The sequence below is a fragment of the Oncorhynchus mykiss genome, chromosome 12, assembly GCF_057628025.1.
Source record: "Oncorhynchus mykiss isolate SJ-2025 chromosome 12, ASM5762802v1, whole genome shotgun sequence".
NCBI lineage: Eukaryota > Metazoa > Chordata > Actinopteri > Salmoniformes > Salmonidae > Oncorhynchus > Oncorhynchus mykiss.
In genome coordinates, this window is record NC_143033.1 from 35,518,518 (window position 1) to 35,539,490 (window position 20,973).

The 20,973-nt window shown below is 42.1% G+C and overlaps 2 protein-coding genes and 1 pseudogene across 15 annotated transcripts; 2 read left to right on the plus strand and 1 right to left on the minus strand.

Moving 5' to 3' along the window:
• Positions 1–180: 180 nt before the first annotated feature.
• Positions 181–2,113, minus strand: LOC110537499 (ER membrane protein complex subunit 6). 9 transcript variants are annotated; one of them, XM_021623582.3, is made up of 2 exons: positions 2,050–2,113; positions 181–1,753 (listed from the first exon to the last, which is right to left on the minus strand). In XM_021623582.3, the coding sequence occupies exon 2, from the start codon at positions 1,710–1,712 to the stop codon at positions 1,377–1,379; it is 336 nt and encodes a 111-aa protein (XP_021479257.1). In that variant the 5' UTR covers positions 1,713–1,753; positions 2,050–2,113; the 3' UTR covers positions 181–1,376. The 9 variants fall into 9 exon arrangements, with proteins under 9 accessions (XP_021479257.1, XP_090048485.1, XP_021479256.1 ...); XM_090192359.1 differs by having other exon boundaries at positions 181–1,744; positions 1,905–2,102; XM_021623581.3 differs by having other exon boundaries at positions 181–1,750; positions 1,905–2,102.
• A 23-nt stretch (positions 2,114–2,136) lies between these two features.
• Positions 2,137–6,472, plus strand: shpk (sedoheptulokinase). 6 transcript variants are annotated; one of them, XM_021623574.3, is made up of 8 exons: positions 2,137–2,538; positions 2,722–2,863; positions 2,944–3,154; positions 3,381–3,533; positions 4,794–4,969; positions 5,253–5,453; positions 5,592–5,982; positions 6,107–6,472. In XM_021623574.3, exons 1-8 carry the CDS (start codon positions 2,404–2,406, stop codon positions 6,129–6,131), a joined length of 1,434 nt encoding a protein of 477 aa, XP_021479249.1. In that variant the 5' UTR covers positions 2,137–2,403; the 3' UTR covers positions 6,132–6,472. The 6 variants fall into 6 exon arrangements, with proteins under 6 accessions (XP_021479249.1, XP_090048480.1, XP_021479250.1 ...); XM_021623575.3 differs by having other exon boundaries at positions 2,149–2,538; positions 2,971–3,154; XM_021623577.3 differs by having other exon boundaries at positions 2,209–2,538; positions 2,789–2,863.
• A 4,042-nt stretch (positions 6,473–10,514) lies between these two features.
• LOC149979156 (transient receptor potential cation channel subfamily V member 1-like) overlaps positions 10,515–20,973 on the plus strand; it is a 31,532-nt pseudogene continuing 21,073 nt past the window's right edge.

A 20,973-nucleotide genomic window follows, 5' to 3' on the forward strand; every position in this document is an offset into this window, starting at 1 on the left:
GGGCAATAGCTATACAAATATTTAGTATCAGGCCCATCACTCTGTAGCCTACTACTTATCACAATGTTTATAACCTAGATATGCTTATTATAAAACATGTCAACTGCTAGATGAGAACTTGGAAAATTCAGTTATCCTATAGATGCAATAGAGCATAGAAACAATAACATACTGCAGCAGTTCAGTGCATGAGATATATTTTATTAGTATACAAATAGAGTTGCTGACTTATACACTACATGACCAAATTTATGTGGACACTTGCTTGTCCAACATCTCATTTCAAAAACATGGGCATTAATATGGAGTTGGTCCCCCCCCTTCGCGTCTATAACAGCCACCACTCTTCTGGGAAGGCTTTCCACTAGACGTTGGAACATTGCTGCGGGGACCTGCTTCCATTCAGCCACAAGAGCATTAGTAAGGTCAGGCACCGATGTCGGGTGATTAGATCTGACCTGCAGTCGGCATTCCAATTCATCCCAAAGGTGTTTGATTTGGTTGAGGTCAGGGCTCTGTGTAGGGCAGTCAAATTCAATCCACACCAATCTCAACAAACCATTTCTGTTTGGACCGTGCACAGGGGGCATTGTCAAGCTGAAACAGGAAAGGGCCTTTCCCAAACTGTTGCCACAAAGTTCAAAGCACAGAATCATTAAGATTTCCCTTCACTGGAACTAAGGGGCCTAGCCCGAACCCCCCCAAAAAAACCCAGACTATTATTACTCCTCCACCAAACTTTACAGTTGGCACTATGCCTGTGTGCAGCTGCTCGGCCATGGAAACCCATTTCATGAAGCTCCCGGCAAACAGTTTGTGCTGATGTTGCTTCCGGAGGCAGTCTGGAACTCTGTAGTGAGTGTTGCAACTGAGGGCACCTGATTTTTACATGTTACAGCACTCAACGGTCCCGTTCTGTGAGCTTGTGTGGCCTACCACTTCACAGCTGAGCAGTTGTTGCTCCTAGACGTTTCCACTTCACAAAAACAGCACTTACAGTTGACCGGGGCAGCGCTAGCAGGGCAGAAATTTGACTAACTGACTTGTTGGAAAGGAGGCATCCTATGACAGAGCTACATTTAAAGTCACAGAGCTCTTCAGTAAGGCTATTCTACTGCTAATGTTTGTCTATGGAGATTCCATGGCTGTGTGCTCAGTTGTATACCTGTCAGCAACGGGTGTGGCTGAAATTGCCAAATACACTAATTTGAAGGGGTGTCCACATACTTTTGCATATATATTGTACTTCACATAGCTGTATAACAGTTAATCTAACATATTTCATCAATCACCTATATCTACAAACAGTGTGTGGGCAGTTAATATTCATTTCTCTGACATTAGGGTTAAAACCAAAATCATTCTGGTCAACTATATTAGTACACATGCACCATTCCGTAGAGGAAGGTCCAGAACAGGACGTAGGTAAAAAGACCTCCAACGAGCCCTCCTGTGAAGAGCATCCTCCGAGACTTGAAGCACTTGTTCCACCTGCGACTAGCCTTGAGGATTAGAAGAAGGGAGAGTAGAAACGAGGCGAGGAAATAGAAGATAAATCCGTACAGTCCTGTGAGCCCAAGGATGCCGGCTGTTGCCCCGGACAGAGCCGACACAGACGTCCGACAGTAGTCCAGCATGGCGGCGTTTCCCCTCACAGCGACCTCGCTGATGAACTGTGGTCCCTCTCGTTTTGCTACGATGACTGAGGACATGTCTGCACTTGATTTGATTGCCAACGTAAAAGCTGCTGCTGCTGCTGCAAAAAATGCATTATTGATTACATGTTGCCTAATACTTTCATGATCTTGAACAAATTGTGAATCATTTGTCAATCTAGCCTATTTTGTTACTAACGAAAGTGCTAGCTAAATTGACATCTGGACTGTAGCTAGCTGGTAACTCACCGAATGAAAAAATAATATACAGTGCTTCGTTTACTTCACAAACACATCAAATGGACATCGTTTGTGACACGTAATATTCCTACAGAATGTATTTACTAACGGCTTCGCTGCTGGAATGTAATTACAGAAATAAAGAAAATTCAACCTAGCTAGCACAGCAGATGCGACCCGTCATTCTGAATCGGCCATTTTCTTGTTAAATGCATTCTGGGACATTTGTTTTTGTCTCAACTGCTCGCTTTTTATGAAGTCAGTGGACGAATGTGTTCAGTTATCTACTTTTAATCACCCAAATATTTTATTTTATTAAATTACCTTCACATTTTGTGATATTTTTAAGATGTATTTGTTGTGACCTATGACCTTTGTAATGAACTTTGGTCTCTACGGTGACTGCCTGAGATCAAAATAGTAGAGCACTGTTTATAAACACTGCGCTCTGGATAAAACGTACAGTTATTAATTGGATAAGGAGCCTAATGCTATCCGGGGAGCAACCATGGCGAAATATGTACTCGGCATAGACATAGGAACTACTTCAATCAAGGTCGTGTTACTTGATATTAACTCAAAAACAGTAACGGATAGCTTCTCTTTGCCAACCAAGGCATATATCGTCAGCGACGAAACGCATGTATGTGACAGGTGACAGGCACCTCTCTCTGAATCACCGCACATAATGAGCTTTCACTCTTTCAAATGTACAGCCTTTTAAGCCTTTCAAGCTGTTGTGCATTTGTATCTCAAATTGGTCGTAATCCTGTAATTTATAGACCTCTTCTTAACTATATATTATATTATTGGTTTTCCTTTGCAGGCCAAAGAGCAGGACTCTGTACAAATCATAACGACTCTGAATGAGTGCATTGCCTCTCTGCCCATAGACAAGCTCCAGAATGTCAGTAGAATTGGGGTGTCTGGACAAATGCATGGGGTTGTATTCTGGAAAGCACAAACAGGTAAAACCATAAAGCGTGTCACCCACTATTATGTGGTATACATTTTTTATGTAGAAATCACAACACTTTATTCAAACAAGTCCTGTACCATCACTGTCTACCCTCAGGCTGTAATTGGTCAGGTGGAGACAGCCGCCACCACTTCAGCCCTAGAGACACCAGTCATCTAATCACCTGGCAGGATGGGCGCTGCAACAGTGATTTCCTGTCTACTCTTCCAAACCCAGACTCACATCTCAGCATAGCCACAGGCTTTGGTTGTGCCACTATCTTCTGGTACATGAAATACAGGTACATAGGCCTATTATATTATGCCTACATGACTTGGCTGATTTTGAGGAATAGGTTTACTTCATATACAGCCAGTCGACTCCTGATAAGTACACATGTAGGATAAGTGTATGTCTATTACACCCAGTTTACACTTATCCTATGTGCACTTATCAGCAGTTTACTCTATAGACTAATAGATTCAGAAAGCTTGTCATTATTCTTTTCACTGTGTGTTTGAATGCAGGCCGGAGTTCCTGTCTGACTTCATGGTGGCAGGAACCATCCATGACTATGTGGTGTCCATGCTGTGTGGCTTGGATAGCTGTGTCATGACTGGCCAGAATGCAGCCAGCTGGGGCTACTTCAACACTGCCACCAACCAGTGGAACATAGACATGTGAACACAATATCCTGGCCTTCTTCCTCTTCTAGCACCAATTGTTTGCTTTTTAGTACAAAATATGTTATTACTAACACACTACATACTGAACATAATATGAATGCATGTGTTGTGTTGTGTGTTAGCTAACATGTACAGGTAACTGCCAAAATAGAGGAAACACAAGCATAAAGTGTCTTAATAGGGCACCTTGGCATAGATTCTAAGTGTCTGGAACTCTATTGGAGAGGACACCATTCTTCTTCGACAAATCCATAATTTGCTGTTTTGTAGATGGTGGTGGAAATCCTTGTCTTAGGTGCCGCTCCAGAATCTCCCATAAGTGTTCAATTGGGTTTACATCGTTTTCATGTTCATCAAACCATTCAGTGACCACTCATGCCCTGTGGATGGGGCATTGTCATTGTATGGGGTCATAGCCATGGGAGCCAAAATAATGGCCTGCCCAGCATTTTATTTATCTAGGCAAGTCAGTTAAGAACAAATTCTTATTTACAATGACCGCCTACCCCGGCCAAACCCGGACAACGCTGGGCCAATTGTGCGCCGCCCTATGGGACTCCCAACCACGTCCGGTTGTGATACAGCCTGGAATCGAACCAGGGTCTGTAGCGACGCCTCAAACACTGAGATGCAGGGCCTTAGACCACTGCGCCATGATGGGATGTTAATTGCTTAAAGGCCCAGTGCAATCAAAATCTAGATTTTTCTGTGTTTTGTATATACTTCCACACTATGGTGTTGGAAGAATACTGTGAAATTGTGAAAATTATGATAATGCCCTTTTAGTGTAAGAGCTGTTTTAAAAGACAGCCTGTGGTGGGATGGAGTTTTGGCCTGCCTGGTGATATCACCATGCGATAAATTAGTCAATAGAACAAAAAGAAAGACTGTTCTAAACCTCTCTGCCAATAGCAGCTAGTTTTCAGTTTCCCCTCCCTACTCAGACCACTCCCAGACAGTCCTAAATTCTTGCTTGAGAAATTGCTCTTGCTAAAAAGCAATTTTTTGTTTCTTTTTGACCATTTTGATCGAAAACAATCACAGGAAATTATTTATTGTTACCTAGAAATTATTTGATATTGAGATAAAAACGTCTGCATAGGGACTTTAATCAACTCAAGTGTTTCCGTTATTTTGGCAGTTACCTGTATCTTTGTGTGTGTGTGTGTGTGTGTGTGTGTGTGTGTGTGTGTGTGTGTGTGTGTGTGTGTGTGTGTGTGTGTGTGTGTGTGTGTGTGTGCGTGCATGCTCTAGTCTGAAGGATGCTGGCTTTCCTGTGCACCTGCTCCCTGAGTGTGTGCCGTCTGGCTGCATGGCTGGTCAGACGTGCTGTGAGTGGCATGGCGTCCCTGCCAGCACACCTGTAGGGGCAGCCCTGGGGGACTTCCAGTGTTCTGTCTACTCCAGCATGACTGACAGGACGGAAGCAGGTGAAGTTTGGTGAAGAAGGGCAGTTTGACCTTTGAATGTCAATATTATTGCTGAATGAGGATTGAATAGGTGTAAGCTATATATGGTAACAGCTCGATTTTAAACTTTCCAATAGACTAGGTGGGAAATTCAGAATTCTGTGCTTACACCTATTCATCTTTCAGATCTACTGGAGTGCCTAAATGCTAATGATAGGAACTAGGGATTGATTAAGCTTTTGCTTTTGAAATTAAACTTTATCATTGATTATAATAAGGTAACTGTTTCTGTGCCTCTTTGCAGTTCTCAATATAAGCACTTCAGCCCAGCTGACCTATGCCATGCCACTTGACTTCACTCCGCCAAATATCCCTGATCCCACCTCTTCCATCTCCTACTTCCCTTACTTTGATGGCTCCTACTTGGCGGTGGCAGCATCACTCAACGGAGGGAACGTGATGGCCACTCTTGTAGGCATGCTGAGTGGCTGGATGAACGAGCTAGGTAAATTAATCCATAAACTTTAACCTACTGTCATTGACTTAGTCACAAACCCTGTACGTTTGTGTCACTTGCAGAAGGCATGTTAAGTCCATGAGAGCTACTTAGTCATTACACCTATTTCATCTTTTTACCTAATAGAGGTGGAAGTGAGCGACTCCAGCTTGTATGAGAAGCTGATCAGATGTGCCCTTGGAGTGGACAGTAGTGACCTGAGGGTTAGTCCTACCATCCTGGGGGAAAGACATGACCCGCTCAGCCTGGGCCAGGTGTCCAACATACACCCTTCCAACCTCTCCCTGGGCCACATGACCAGAGCGGTGTGCCGTGGTGTTCTGGACAATATCACCTGCATGATGCACCCGGTCTTCCTGCTGGAGGCCGGAGTGCAAAGGATCAAGGGCAGTGGGAGTGCCTTATCCCGTAACGCAGTACTCAGACAGGAAGCAGAAAGGGCGTTTCCTCTGCCTGTGGAATATGGACAGGATGTGGACTCAGCTGTGGGTGTGGCGATAGTCTTTCATGACAGAATGTGAGTTATGATTCACACAGAGGGACTATTTGTTTACTTGCATATTTGAATACTTGAATTGTAGTTTTTCTGAATGGCTAACAGAGACTATTACAATAAACATCATGCTTATTTTACATTCCAGGGATATCCTCAGACATGTTTATTAATGAATACTATTGGAAATTCATAGTGCAATCTCCAATCAAGATGATGTCTCACATTTATAGTATGAACTAAAAGTTTAATTAGGCCTATAGTAAGTGGTAATTGGTAATGTATAGTTAACTACAGTAAAAAAAAGTACTTTATTAATGTTTGCATTAGTGCACTTGAAATTTCAACTAAAACATTGTTCTGCTACTGCTAGCTTACATATCAGTGTTATTAGAAATAATTACTTAGGTACGATTTTAGTATTGATAATGATTACAACTGTTTTTACTTAATAATTCAATTGTTATGTTATAATGGCATGTAAATAAATCCTAAATCTTGTTGATGCCTCTAACTATATATCAGTCTATTCTAATCAGCAGAGGTTTTCTGACCACAATATTAGTCACAGGAACAGACTCACCAACAACAAAGCATGTTGGTAGAGCTGAGAAAAGGCAGACTCTCGGGAAGCTCTGCAAAGTGGTTCTGAAAGAAAGAAGAACTGAATGTTATATGTCATATGAAAGGAGAAGTAAACCCCCTGTGATGAGACATTCAAAACAATAAGTAAGTAATGATTTTTTTTTTAACCTTTATTTAACTAGGCAAGTCAGTTAAGAACAAATTCTTATTTTCAATGACAGGCTAGGAACAGTGGGTTAACTGCCTTGTTGAGGGGCAGAACGACAGATTTTGTACCATGTCAACTCGGGGATTCGATCTTGCAACCTTTCGGTTACTTGTCCAACGCCCTAACCACTAGGCTACACTGCCACCGCTGTATAATTACACTGAACAAAAATATAAATGCAACATGCAATTTCATTTTTTTTTACCGAGGTACAGTTCATATAAGAAAATCAGTCAATGGAAATCTGTGGATTTCACATGACTGGGAATACAGATATGCAGCTGTTGGTCACAGATACCTTAAAAAAAAGGTAGGGCCGTGGATCAGAAAACCAGTCTGTATCTGGTGTGATCAACATTTACCAACATGTTGGTGGATATTGGCGGGAACTGGAACACGCTGTCGTACACGTTGATCCAGAGTATCCTCAATGATTGACATGTCTGGTGCGTACAGTATGCAGGCCATGGAAGAACTGGGAAATTCAGTTTACAGGAATTGTGTACAAATCCTTGCGACACGGGACTTTGTCTTGCTGAAACATGATATGATGGCGGTGGATGAATGGCATGACAATGGATCTCAGTATCTCATCATGGTGTCTTTGTGCATTACAATTGCCATCAATAAAATGAAATTGTGTTCGTTGTCCGTAGCTTATGCCTGCCTATACCCTAACCCCACCACCATCATGAGGTTCTCATCAGAAACCCTCTCATCCACACGACGCCATACATGCTGTCTGCCATCTGTCCAGTACAGTTGAAACGAGGATTCATCCGTGAAGGGCACGCTTCTCCAGCGTGTCAGTGGCCATTGAAGGTGAGCGTTTTCCCACTGAAGTCTATGCCGAACTGCAGTCAGGTCAAGACCCTGGTGAGGAGAACGAGCATACAGACGAGCTTCCCTGAGACAGTTTCTGACAGTTTGTGCAAATTTTGGTCTCAGACGATCGCGCAGGTGAAGAAGCCGGATGTGGAGGTCCTGGGTTGGTGGGGTTACATGTGGTCTGCGGTTGTGAGACCAGTTGGACGTACTGCCAAATTCTCTAAAACGACGTAGTAGAGAAATGAACATTAAATTCTCTGGCAACAGTTCTGGTGGACATTCCTGCAGTCATCATGTCAATTGCACGCGCCCTCAAAACTTGTGGCACATTTTAGAGTGGCCTTTTATTGTCCCCAGCACAAGGTGCATCTGTGCAATGATCATACTGTTTAATCAGCTTCTTGATATGCAACACCTAACAGGTGGATGGATTATTTTTTCAAAGAAGAAATGCTCACTAACTGGGATGTAAAACAGAGAAATAAGCTTTTTGTGTGTATGGAACATTTCTGGGATCTTTTATTTCAGTTCATGAAGCACTTTTACTTTTATGTTGCGTTTATATTTTTTGGTTCATTGTAGATTAATCATCTACTTTTGTGTTATTACATTGTTTTGACGTATACAAAGTATTCAAGAAGATAGATAGATGCCTGTGCCTCTAACTAACTAGACAGTACCATTAGGTCTTATAGGGACATTAGAAAACCTCTGGTCAGTTGTGCAAAATGTTGTAGGCTACTAAATGTGTGAAGTAATGAGAAGGGGATGATATTTTGGCTAAGCATTTGCAACATAATGTTGTACAACAAGGGGCAAATCAGGACACTGAAATTAACTTTTGAAGCAGAGATTGTGAAATGCTGAATTAGCTAATTTTACCTTGCCATCCAACTTTGAGGATTTACTAACAATGTTGGTCCAACACCTTATCAACTATCAAATCAAATCAAATGTATTTATATAGCCCTTCGTACATCAGCTGATATCTCAAAGTGCTGTACAGAAACCCAGCCTAAAACCCCAAACAGCAAGCAATGCAGGTGTAGAAGCACGGTGGCTAGGAAAAACTCCCTAGAAAGGCCAAAACCTAGGAAGAAACCTAGAGAGGAACCAGGCTATGTGGGGTGGCCAGTCCTCTTCTGGCTGTGCCGGGTGGAGATTATAACAGAACATGGCCAAGATGTTCAAATGTTCATAAATGACCAGCATGGTCAAATAATAATAATCACAGGCAGAACAGTTGAAACTGGAGCAGCAGCACGGCCAGGTCGACTGGGGACAGCAAGGAGTCATCATGTCAGGTAGTCCTGAGGCATGGTCCTAGGGCTCAGGTCCTCCGAGAGAGAGAAAGAAAGAGAGAATTAGAGAGAGAGCATACTTAAATTCACACAGGACACCGGATAGGACAGGAGAAGTACTCCAGATATAACAAACTGACCCTAGCCCCACGACACATAAACTACTGCAGCATAAATACTGGAGGCTGAGACAGGAGGGGTCAGGAGACACTGGGGCCCCATCCGATGACACCCCCGGACAGGGCCAAACAGGAAGGATATAACCCCACCCACTTTGCCAAAGCACAGCCCCCACACCACTAGAGGGATATCTTCAACTACCAACTTACCATCCTGAGACAAGGCTGAGTATAGCCCACAAAGACCTCCGCCACGGCACAACCCAAGGGGATGTGGTGTTCTATGTTTTTATCAATAGGGATACAGTATGTATACATATGGTGCTTATGCATAAACAAGAGCCAATGGCTAAGCTGATGTCCATTTACTTGTTAATATAATGTTAACAACATACCTTTACAATAAATCTGTTATTTGTCAACTTTCATAACAATTAGCTAAGATCCTTTGTGCATCTCCTGGTCACTATCATTGCTGTCGCAGCTGTGCTACAGAGGCCGGGTCAATAAACCCAAGGGTCAGCCATGTAGCCTTCTAAGCTCTCAGAGCAGAGCTCTCTCTGGTGGTAATGTACTCTTATACTCTCTGATACTCCCTGCGTGTGTGTATGAATCTCACTACTACTCACAGTTGTAGTGAGTAAGATTCATACACCCTCTGCTTGTAGAGGTTGAATTGTCTTGTGGTTGTGGATTTAAGACCTTTATTTAATATAAAGATGATATGATGGACAGAGACATAAGAGAAAATGTGATCCAACAGACCACTCAGTGAAATGCTCTTTATACTGGCACGGAAGGAATGAATTAATTTCTGTATAAGTACACAGTTATCTGTATGTTAGATCCCAGATGGTTTCATGTCCTTGTTTGAATGATTATGTGTTGATGATGGCTTTCATTTGTTTTGTTTATGTGAGAAGCTTTCAGTTCTTCTATTGCTTTAACTGAAATGTAGGAGAGTTTTTAAAACTGTAAACATTCACTTCAGTCAACATGTTGTGCATGAGATCACTGAGAGAAACTACTATGTAGGCTTCCAGTAGATACCATGAAGATAACCAAATCACAATTTCTCACTGTTTGGCATTGCATGCGCATTATTAATTACACGTGTCTGAAACTGCAATTCTAAAATGTATTGTTTCCATGACGATACATGATGTCATTGTCTACAAGTCTAGTCGTTTTTAAACAAGGCCTGCACAGGAGGACAATTCAAATGTACACAGTTACAGACAGACTGTATCAGAGCAGATTAAAAAGCACAACAACTAGATTACTTAGCCTGAATTTCAGCTATACTGCAGTTAATGTTATGTCTATTAAAATGAGAAAAACAATCATGTTTTCAAGTGAGAAACATAATATACATTGTGGTGAGGGAGATGTCATTGTAGATTTGTTTTTGTATATCTTTTTATTAGTAGGGAGGGGTTGGTAATCATATTTTTTTTGTCTGAGAGGAAGTCATCTTGAGCCCCAATGGGTCCAGCAGCATTATGAGACAAGTAGATGAGGATCCGAAAAGTAGATCAAGTGACAGAAAAATGGCCACATCAATTATGCATACAGACATGATCTCATAGAGTGGATAAGAGTCTTTGTTCACATGCACACTGTTTTACGCTGAGTGAGTGTGGTGCCATGCAAATGGACCCGAGGGACACATTAGTTTTACAATAATGTATCAGCAGAATAGCATTATGTTGCTCAAAAAACAAATGTGACTAATGTTGTGCATTATATGATTTGTTTTCAGAATGCTGTAGCCTCTAAAACACAGTTATGTTGATTTGTCTCAATTATGTGGTTTAATCAAGGGTATCAACCTGAAATATTTGATGAGAATGAGATGGATATAGATGTGCTGGGTTATAAATGGGGAAGGACACGTGGTTGAATCATGGTCCTGACTTCTTTCTGATCTTCCACATGTGATGTTCACCTCATTGTGGGCAGAGAAAAACTTTACAGTTTCACTCTGAATCATTGTCTACCCCTTCCTCTTTTTTAAGGCATGTTGAGGGAAATAATAACAAAACAAGTCGTTCACGCCATCCTCCCTGGGAGTGTCACGCCCTGACCTTAGAGAGCCTTGTTTATTCTCTATTTGGTTAGGTCAGGGTGTGACTTGGGTGGGCAAATCTATGTCTCTATTTCTTTGTTGGCCTAGTATGGTTCCCAATCAGAGGCAGCTGTTTATCGTTGTCTCTGATTGGGGATCATACTTAGGCAGCCCTTTTTCCCACCTTAGATTGTGGGATCTTGTTTTTGCATTGTTGCTGTCTAGCCCTGCAGAACGTTGAGTTCGGTTTTGTATTTTGTTGTTTTGTCGGTGTTCAGTATTTAAAATCATGAACACTTTCCACGCTGCGCTTTGGTCTCATTCATCTAACGACAGACGTAACAGGGAGAAATAATTTAAATCCCCATAGTAATTATTAATTCTGATCAATTTAATTTGGAGATGTACGAGATTATTAACCATGTGTCTCAGTAAATGCTGTCCTAATTTTAAACTGAACTGTGAATATTTTTTCTGTCATTTGAGTAAAGAATGGGTTTAAGGCCTGGTTAAAGTTTTCTATTACAGTTGTAATGGGGAAGTACTAATAAATAACCAGCTTTGTTAGCCATCTGGGGGTGAAACATCACATATCTTAAAGCTGGTGTATTCAGAGGTCAACTCTCCTACCATGTTTCAGAGGATCTATGAACATTTTACGGCACCTTTTAGATAAATGTAAGAAATCACTTTTGGTCATATGTAAATTCAATGTCAAGTTATTAAAATGTGTATGACCAAACAATATTTGACCAGGTCAAAACTTAGGAAGAGAACCATGAATGCAGTCCCTCACTGCATTACAATGTAATTCAATTAGATTTGGTAAATCCTCTCAGGGGATTTATAACATACTGAACACACTGTATTTACATGAATGTGATGTGTTATCATTGTATCGTCTCTTCCAGACCATCGGTGTGAGGAGTCATTATGAGCAAGGCAATGGACCTCTGGTCTCTCTGGAGACAGTTGACAGGAAGAATGATGAGAGGGCACAGAGCAGACAGGTGAAGAAGCCTGACCACCATGGACTCAGACTAACAGGAGGAACTGGAGAAGGCCATACCAAAGATAAGATTCAATCTCAACTTTGACAAGTGAGACGTGCCATTCACTGAACATAATAACACACTCTGTGCTGTATGGGGACAATTGGTGTTTATAGCCATATTGTAGTAACACTAATAACAGTTTTAACACTGTTTGAGAGGACACACCTGTCTTCCTCAGGGGGAAGGATTTGTTAATCCGAAGCTCATTTACGATATCATTAGAATAAGGCCTTTTGTTTTAAAGCTCTTTTGGGCAAGACCATGTGTATTTTGTTTTCTAATTGAAAGATAAATGCTTTCCCAATACTAAAGTCTAACATGTTTCTTTGTAGGAAAATAAAAGGTTTGGAGGAGAACAAAGAGGAGGGGGCGCTGTTTGAGGCTGTGTCCACTGGGAATGTCATGAAGCTTGAGGGTCTGGTTCAGTACCTGCATCAGTCCATGAAGAAGCTCTCCAACACTGAGTGTTAGGCAGACTGTGTATTATATTCTGTAGTATTGTATAATGTTTGCATTTTAGGATACCATTGTACATTAGTACTTTACAGCTTCATGTTCATGTCATGTAAATGGATAATATTTTTAGTCTGTGTATTCTTTTATACTCCATTCTTTCACCTCCGGCTCTCCTAGATCAATCGTATGGTAAAAACACCCTGCTGAAGGCTCTACTGAATCTGAGAGACGGCAGAAATAACGCAATTACATTTCTCCTTGACATCTCAAAGAAGATGGGGGACATCAAATCATTTATAAATGTAGCATACACCGACAGCTATTACAAAGGTGAACTTTCATATAACCAGAATTATCATTACTTGATGTTGTTCATCTATTCTACACCATGCTTCTGACAACTCAGTTTTATGTACACAGCCCTCAACAGCCCTCAATATAAAAATACAGACATGTTAGTTTATGTGTAAGGCCATGCATTTTCTGACTGTCTATCCTTTCTTTCTCTGTATCATTCAGGGCAAACAGCCCTTCATATTGCCATTGAGAGAAGGAGCGCCTATTCTGTTCAGCTATTGATCAAGGAAGGAGCAGAAGTCCATGCCGAAGCCTGTGGGAAATTCTTCCAGCCTCATGATCTACTCAGCTTCTACTGTAGTTTGGTGAGTGTGTCAGTATCACTGAGCCTTGAACAGTGCCCTCCTCTGGTAGGTTTGCAACAGACTTTCCTGCTTGTCAGACCTCTAGTCATTCCTCTGAGAGAATAATAATTCCCTTGTTTATGACTTAGGGAATTGCATGAAAGTGTTTTGTGAAACATTACAGAAAGTGTGTTTGCATATCCAGAAAATACAATTGTCACTGTTGTAGTGGGTAGAGTGATGGAAAATACATTAAAGTGAGGGAAATGTGTTTCCAGGTGAGCTGACTCTGCCCCTGGCTGTTTGCACCAACCAGTCTGAGGTAGATGACTTCCTGCTGGAGAACTCCTACCATTGGGTGGATGTGAGAGAGAGGGACTCCCTGGGTAACATGGTGCTGCATGCCCTGGTGGTGGTGTCAACTGATAACACACCAGAGAACACGGACTTCATCGCCTCCATGTACGACTACATCACCTCACCACTGCTGCTCGCCTGCACCCCAGGTGGAGGCTGGAGGACTTGGACAACAACCATGGCCTGACGCCTATAAAACTGTCTGCCAAGTTTGGCAAGATCAGGGTAAGGAACGTGTCTGATATGGAGTAATGTTGTATGGTTGTTCGGCCCACTACTCTATGTAGACCTACTGGAGAACAGATCAACAGTTTGTTGTTTACAAATTAAGCCATCTGATCTTTAATGTAATATTTTGTTCATGTTAGACATCAGAAGAAAATACATTGTTCCTCCATATGTGGTTATGATAATGTGCTACATCCTTCCATTAAGTGTTGGCCAATTGTTATATTCTTCCTCTAGCTGTTTGAGAACATGATGCATCATGAGTTTCATGAGAGGGAGACCAGACACCTGTCCCGATAATTCACTGAGTGGGTGTACAGACCTGTCCCTTCCTCCCTGGACGATTTGGCCTCACTGTGACTCCTAGGAGAAGAATTCTGCCCTGGAGATTGTCTACAGCGTTAATATAATAAGGATCAAATCATTAGCCCCATTTGGTGCTACAACGCATCCGTTGTCCTGATCTTGTTCACATGTATCTACACTGTGTCTGCATTTTGACCAGATTTCCTGATCCCTCCCTGTATGCAAATTATTTCAGAAATATTCTTTCAAAATAATATGTATTTATTTAAAGACACATATTGATGGCCTGAGAAAATGGTGCCTCCTGTCAATGATTTAAGAGGGCTGGATAATGATTATTTAAATGGTTTCACTGTTCAGCTCCGTCTACACACAATGTGCCTGACTACATTCGGAGGTGGTCAGGAAGATCAGATCACAATGCATCTTTTAATCGTCTAAACCTGTCTAGAAAAGTGGGTACAATCAGAATGTGTACAAGATTAAGGACATGTTAGCACCAGGTTTAAATGGGGCTCTAAATGCCATCTCCTGTCGTTGTGCCCTTGAGAAAGGCACTCAACCCTTATCTGCTCCAGGGGTGCTGCGTGGTGGTTGACCCTGTGCTCCAACCTCTCTGTGGGTGTGTCTCGGGGGTACGTGTACTGTAAGAAAATGCATTTCAAGAGAAAGAGAGACCAAAAGTAAGACCTACTTGCATCAAAGTGTGATTCTACCCACTGGGCACAGATGTCAATTCAACATCTATTCCACATTGGTTCAACTTAATTTAATTGAAATGATGCGGAAACAACGTTGATTCAACCAATGTGTGCCCAGTGGGTAGTAGTATCCATTTTATTTTAGAATCGCCATGCGATGCTCAAAATTGAGCCTCTGAACTGGAGGAGTGGGACAAGTTCGCTGCTCAGATGTTTTTCTTAACCGCCTACAAGAGGAAGAAGGGAACGGTGAGGTCTTTCTGCATGATCACAATAAGATACATTATTCTAGCATTATTCTAGCTGAAACTGAGCAACTCAGTTTGGATCCAGGCGAACATCATGTAGGAGATCAAATCAGTGTTGCCAAAGTGCTGTCCATAGAAACAATTTTCACTTCAGCTCAATTTCTCTCACTCTCTGATATCCAGCCACCTTTTACTCTGGAGCATACCAGACAGTAATTCCTGAGTCTAGCGGGTCAACTTTTTACAGCAGTAGAAGCCTGTCACTTATTCCCAGGAGGGGTGTGTGCATGTGTGATGTGTGATTTTACATACTGTATGTGTGAAAGCCATCCTAAGCCATGCCATGTGTGGCTAGGAAATTAGTGTTTCATACTGTAAGTGTCTGTAAGGGATTTCCTCCTCTTCTTCCGAAGAGGAGAGGTGAAAAGGATCGGAGGACCAATATGCGGCGTGGTAAGTGTCCATGGTTCTTTTAATAAGAAATAGTACACATGAACAACTGAATACAAAAAACAATAAACGTGGAATGACCGAAACCCAAAACAGTACCGTGTGGTGAAAAACACAGACACGGAAACAAACACCCACACACACACAGTGAAACCCAGGCTACCTAAGTATGATTCTCAATCAGAGACAACTAATGATACCTGCCTCTGATTGAGAACCATACTAGGCCAAAACATAGAAATCCCCAAATTATAGAAAAACAAACATAGACTGCCCACCCCAACTCACACCCTGACCATACTAAATAATGACAAAACAAAGGAATTAAAGGTCAGAACGTGACAGTGTCAGAGGTTATTTTTTGGACTGAGTGATAAAACTCGAGTTCAAGTTGACTTTGTATGTAGTTATCTACAGACGATCTTCCTGTCCTCTGTGCTGTACTGCTGTGGGAGGGTGGAGTACCTGGGGTTCTTTGTGCTGTGTCTGTCTCTCAGCCGGGTCACCCTGTGCTACTTCTCCAGGGGATATGGACACATAGGCATCTACAGTGTTATGATAAAGAAGGTATAATGGATACCAGGGCCTGTTTTCACAAAGACTCTCAGAGTAAGAGTGCTGAGTTAGGATCACTTGCCTTTTAGATCATATTGAATAAAATGATATGGACAGGGGGGGGACCTGATCCTAGATCAGCAGTCCTGGACAGGTCCTGGTCACACTCCTATAGAGAAGCTATAGGATTCATTGCCACAGGGTATTTACAATAAATGTATGATTGGGACAACATTGGTGTCGTGACCCAGCTGTAGTTATAATCCACAGTTCCTTTGATACTCTCTTTTTTACTATGTCTTCTTTTTCCTTTGCAGATGATCCTAAGTGATATCTTGCGCTTTCTCTTTGTCTACGTTGTCTTCTGCTTTGGTTTTTCAGCAGGTATTTCATTTCTCTTCTGTCACTTTTGTATGCAGGGACACAGAAACACAGCCCGTCAGTGGCTCATGAATTCAAAATGAATATGTTTATTCTTCCAACACCATCAAAGGACCTATCAAAATTGTAGATGACAGTTCCCTCGTACAATGACACTTCTAAAACACTGAAAACAAATGAGACAGTATAAACCAACAATATGATTTATATTAAAAAACAACTGTCAATGGACCGTAATAACGCATTCTCGGTCCCTCCACAGCAGTGGTGTTACAGACTTTGGTTTTTCCATTTATATTTTGAGGTTGGATGTGGTGTCACCTCATTAGCCAGTAGGTGTTACACCTGTGCTGGTTTGTCCATCTCATTAATCGGAAGGTGTTTCACCTGTGCTGGCCCATGTGAGATTTAAGAGTGACTGGCCCGGTGCTCCACTTGTCTTAAGAGATGTGGAGGGTTAACACCTTTAGTTGGCTCTCCCAATTTGATTTCTAGAAAAACAATCCTTTATCTGATTTCCCCTGTTTTCATTTTGCTCCACCTTTTGGTTTGCGTCCTGCCTTTAAGTTTGGTGTAGGTTTTTCATTTTGTTTGTCTCTGTAGCGTGCTTAATTCTTCATTTATGGGGATTTATTTGCCACCTGCAGAGAGTTGACAGACTGGTTGCAGTGTCAGCTCTTACGCACCTTCTCCCAAGCAGTGGCAATTTTAGCATGTACATCTTGGTGGGGTAAAAAAAAAAGTGGGATGCATGCCAGCAAAGCCACTGCACAACACTAAACAATACATTAATTGCACTATACCACTGCTACACCTGGCTATCAGCGGAACCTTGTCTGGTAGCGAAACAGTTCATTCAGCCTCATTGACTGCCTTTACAAAAACAGCTGATATGGCTGACTTGCTTAAACAAATGTGGTTTCTACTGACTATTGAGATGTACAAACTATGACATAAGGGGACAACAAGCGGAGAAGAGGCAATCCGTAATTTCCATTAACATTGAGTGAGCTAGGAAGGACGCAGTCAATATAACTATTTGTGAAGCACTTTTGAAATGTACAGCGACAGAATTCAGAACATGGGCCGTACTTAGTGTTCTCCCTGTACACCAGGTCAGAACCGTAAGATAAAAAAAGGGGGCACATAAGCAGACAATGAAAGCTCTTACAATATTCAATAACATTTCTCAAAAACAAATTATAGGCTACATGTGCACCACCAAGTCAGAACAGTAGGTGAAAATAGATCAAATTATTAGGGTGAGGCACTTGGGCTACTAACAGCTTACTACACAACATATACTTATGTATACTGTAGCTAAGAAAGTAATACTATCTCCCTGGCATATTACATAACTTATGCAGCAGCATACAAGACATGTTTGACTCACCTTGTTGTGCTGTGCTCACTTGAACAGGAAGGTGGCACAGCGGTCCTGGATTTATGGTGCTTTCAAGACAACTGGGAACTCGAAAAAAAAACAAGGTCGAATCATGATGTCAGTGATCTAAAGAAAGTGGCCAGAGTTCCCGACTTGGAACTCCAAGTTGGATTACCGCTTTTTCTCAAGTTCCCAGCTGTCTTGAACTCACTGAAGTCTGAGATTTCCCATTTCCGAGTTTCCTGTTGTTTTGAGCACCGCAAAAGTCAGGCTGGATTGACAGCATAGCCAATGTATTCAACATTTTCTGGCCCATGGTCTTGCATGTGGATGCTTATCCTTTTAAGCTTGGAAAAGAGACCCCAGACTTGGACCACACACCCTCTCCACTGAGTAGCAGGCTAGTGATTGCTTTGCAACACTTGCAGTTAGCCACGGATTCCTTCCTAACCACTCATTGTTGAATTAGCGACTTCAAACTTGTTGTGTAATGTTTATGTCCAATGGCCGATGAGAACTGGGAACTCAAAGAGAAAAATAATTTGAATCATGATGTGATCTTCAGGTCGTAGCTCTAGAAAGAGGCCCATGTTCCCAATTCCGAGTTGGATATAATACAATTCCGAGTTGGATGAAAGTTCAAAACTTATTTTCCCAGTCATAGCTCGATTTTCCCGAGTTCCCAGTTGTCTTCAACTCACTAAAGTCAGATTTTGCAGTTCCGAGTTAACAGTTGTTTTGAATGCGGCACAAATCATGCTTCAGTCCAATCAAAGCTACTGTAGATATAATGTGATTTGACGTAATTTTATCTGTGGCCAATGACCTTGAGCCTTCTTGGATGGGCACTTCTAAGGTAACTCTATGGCAGCACCCAAGGGGCTCGAACTTTAGAGCTCTACCCTTAGACTTGGAATGACGTAGTTTCCCTATGAGTGACAGAACACTGAACATTTTGGAGCTGCCTTACTCAAGAAAACAAAACAAAAAACATGTTTGTCGTGCACTCAGCCACACAATCTCCATAGACAAACATTGGCAGTAGAATGGCCTTACTGAAGAGATCAGTGACTTTCAATCTGGTACCGTCATAGGACGCCACCTTTCCAACAAGTCAGTTTGTCAAATTTCTGCCCTGCTAGAGCTGCCCCGGTCAACTGTAAGTGCTGATATTGTGAAGTGGAAACGTTTAGGATCAACATCGGCTTAGCCACGAAGTGGTAGGCCACACAAGCTCACAGAACGGAACTGGTGAGCGCTGTAGTGCGTACAGTGTCAAAAATTGTTTGGTTCGGCCTCCCGAGTGGCGCAGTGGTCTAAGGCACTGCATCGCAGTGATAGCTGTGCCACTAGAGATTCTGGGTTCGCGACCGGGAGACCCATAGGGCGTCGCACAATTGGACCAGCATTGTCCGGGTTAGGGGAGGGTTTGGCCGGCAGGGATGTCCTTGTCCTATTGCGCTCTAGCGACTCCTGTGGTGGGCCGGGGGGCAGTGCACACTGACACGGTCGCCAGATGGATGGTGTTTCCTCCGATACATTAGTGCGGCTGGCTTCCAGGTTAAGTGGGCATTGTACCAAGAAGCAGTACGGCTTGGTTGGGTTGTGTTGGTTGGTTGGAGGAAGCATTCCTCTCCCGAGTCCGTACGTGAGTTGCAGCATTGAGACAAGACTAACTATCAACTGGATACCACGAAATTGGGGAGAAAAAGGGGTAAAAAAAAACAAAGACAAAAAAATAAATACTTGAATGCTTAGCAGGACAGGAAAATGGTCCAATTCACACACTTATCAAGAAAACATCCCTGGTCATCCCTACTGCCTCTGATCTGGCGGACTCACTAAACAATTGCCTCATTTGTCAATTATGTCTGAGTGTTGGAGCGTGCCCCTGGCTATTCGATACATGTAAAAAACAACAAAATGGGGCCATATGGTTTGATTAATATAAGGAATTTGAAATTATTTATACTTTTACTTTTGATACTTAAGTATATTTTAGCAATTACATTAACTTTTATTACTTAAGTAGGATTGTACTGGGCGACTTTAACTTTTACTTGAGTCATTTTCTATTAAGGCATCTTTACTTTTACTAAAGTTTGACAATTGGGTACTTTTTCCACCACTGACTACCAAGTTCCAAACTGTCTCTGGAAGAAACGTCAGCACAATAACTGTTTGTCGAGAGCTTAATGAAATGGGTTTCCATGGCCAAGCAGCCGCACACAAACCTAAGAACTCCATGCGCAATGCCAAGCGTTGGCTGGAGTGGTGTAAAGCTTGTCACCATTGGACTCTGGAGCAGTGAAATGCATTATCTGGAGTGATGAATCTCGCTTTACTATCTGGCATTCTGACGGACGAATCTGTGATTGGCGGATGCCAGGAAAATGCTACAGTGTCTTGCAAAAGTATTCACCTCCCTTGGCATTTTTCCTATTTTGTTGCCTCTAAACCTGGAATTAAAATATAGCTTTTTGAGGGTTTGTATCATTTGATTCACACAAGATGCAAAGTATGTTTTATTGTGAAACAAACAAGAAATTTAACAAAAAAACAGAACTTGAGCGTGCATTCATCCCCCCAAAGTCAATACTTTGTAGCAATTACAGCTGCAAATCTAGCCACTGGGAATTTTGCACATTCTTCAAAAAAACTGCTGCACCAGGTTCCAACTTGAAACAATCTTTGTCATACCACACATTCTCTTTTATTTGTAATTATTTTACCCCCAATTTTGTGGTATCCAATTGGTAGTAGTTACTGTCTTGTCTCATCGCTGCAACTCCCGTACGGAGAGGCGAAGGTCGAGAGCCATGCATCCTCCGAAACACAACCCAACCAAGACGCACTGCTTCTTGACACAACGCACATCCAAACTGGAAGCCAGCCGCACCAATGTGTTGTAGGAAACACCGTACACCTACCGACCTGGTCAGCGTGCACTGCACCCGGCCCCGCCACAGGAGTCGCTAGTGCGCAATGAGACAAGGACATTTAAATGTTTACCCTTAAACCACTCGAGTGTTGCTTTAGCAGTATGCTTAGGGTCATTGTCCTGCTGGAAGGTGAACCTCCATCCTAGTCTCAAATCTCTGGAAGACTGAAACAGGTTTCCCTCAAGAATTTCCCTGTATTTAG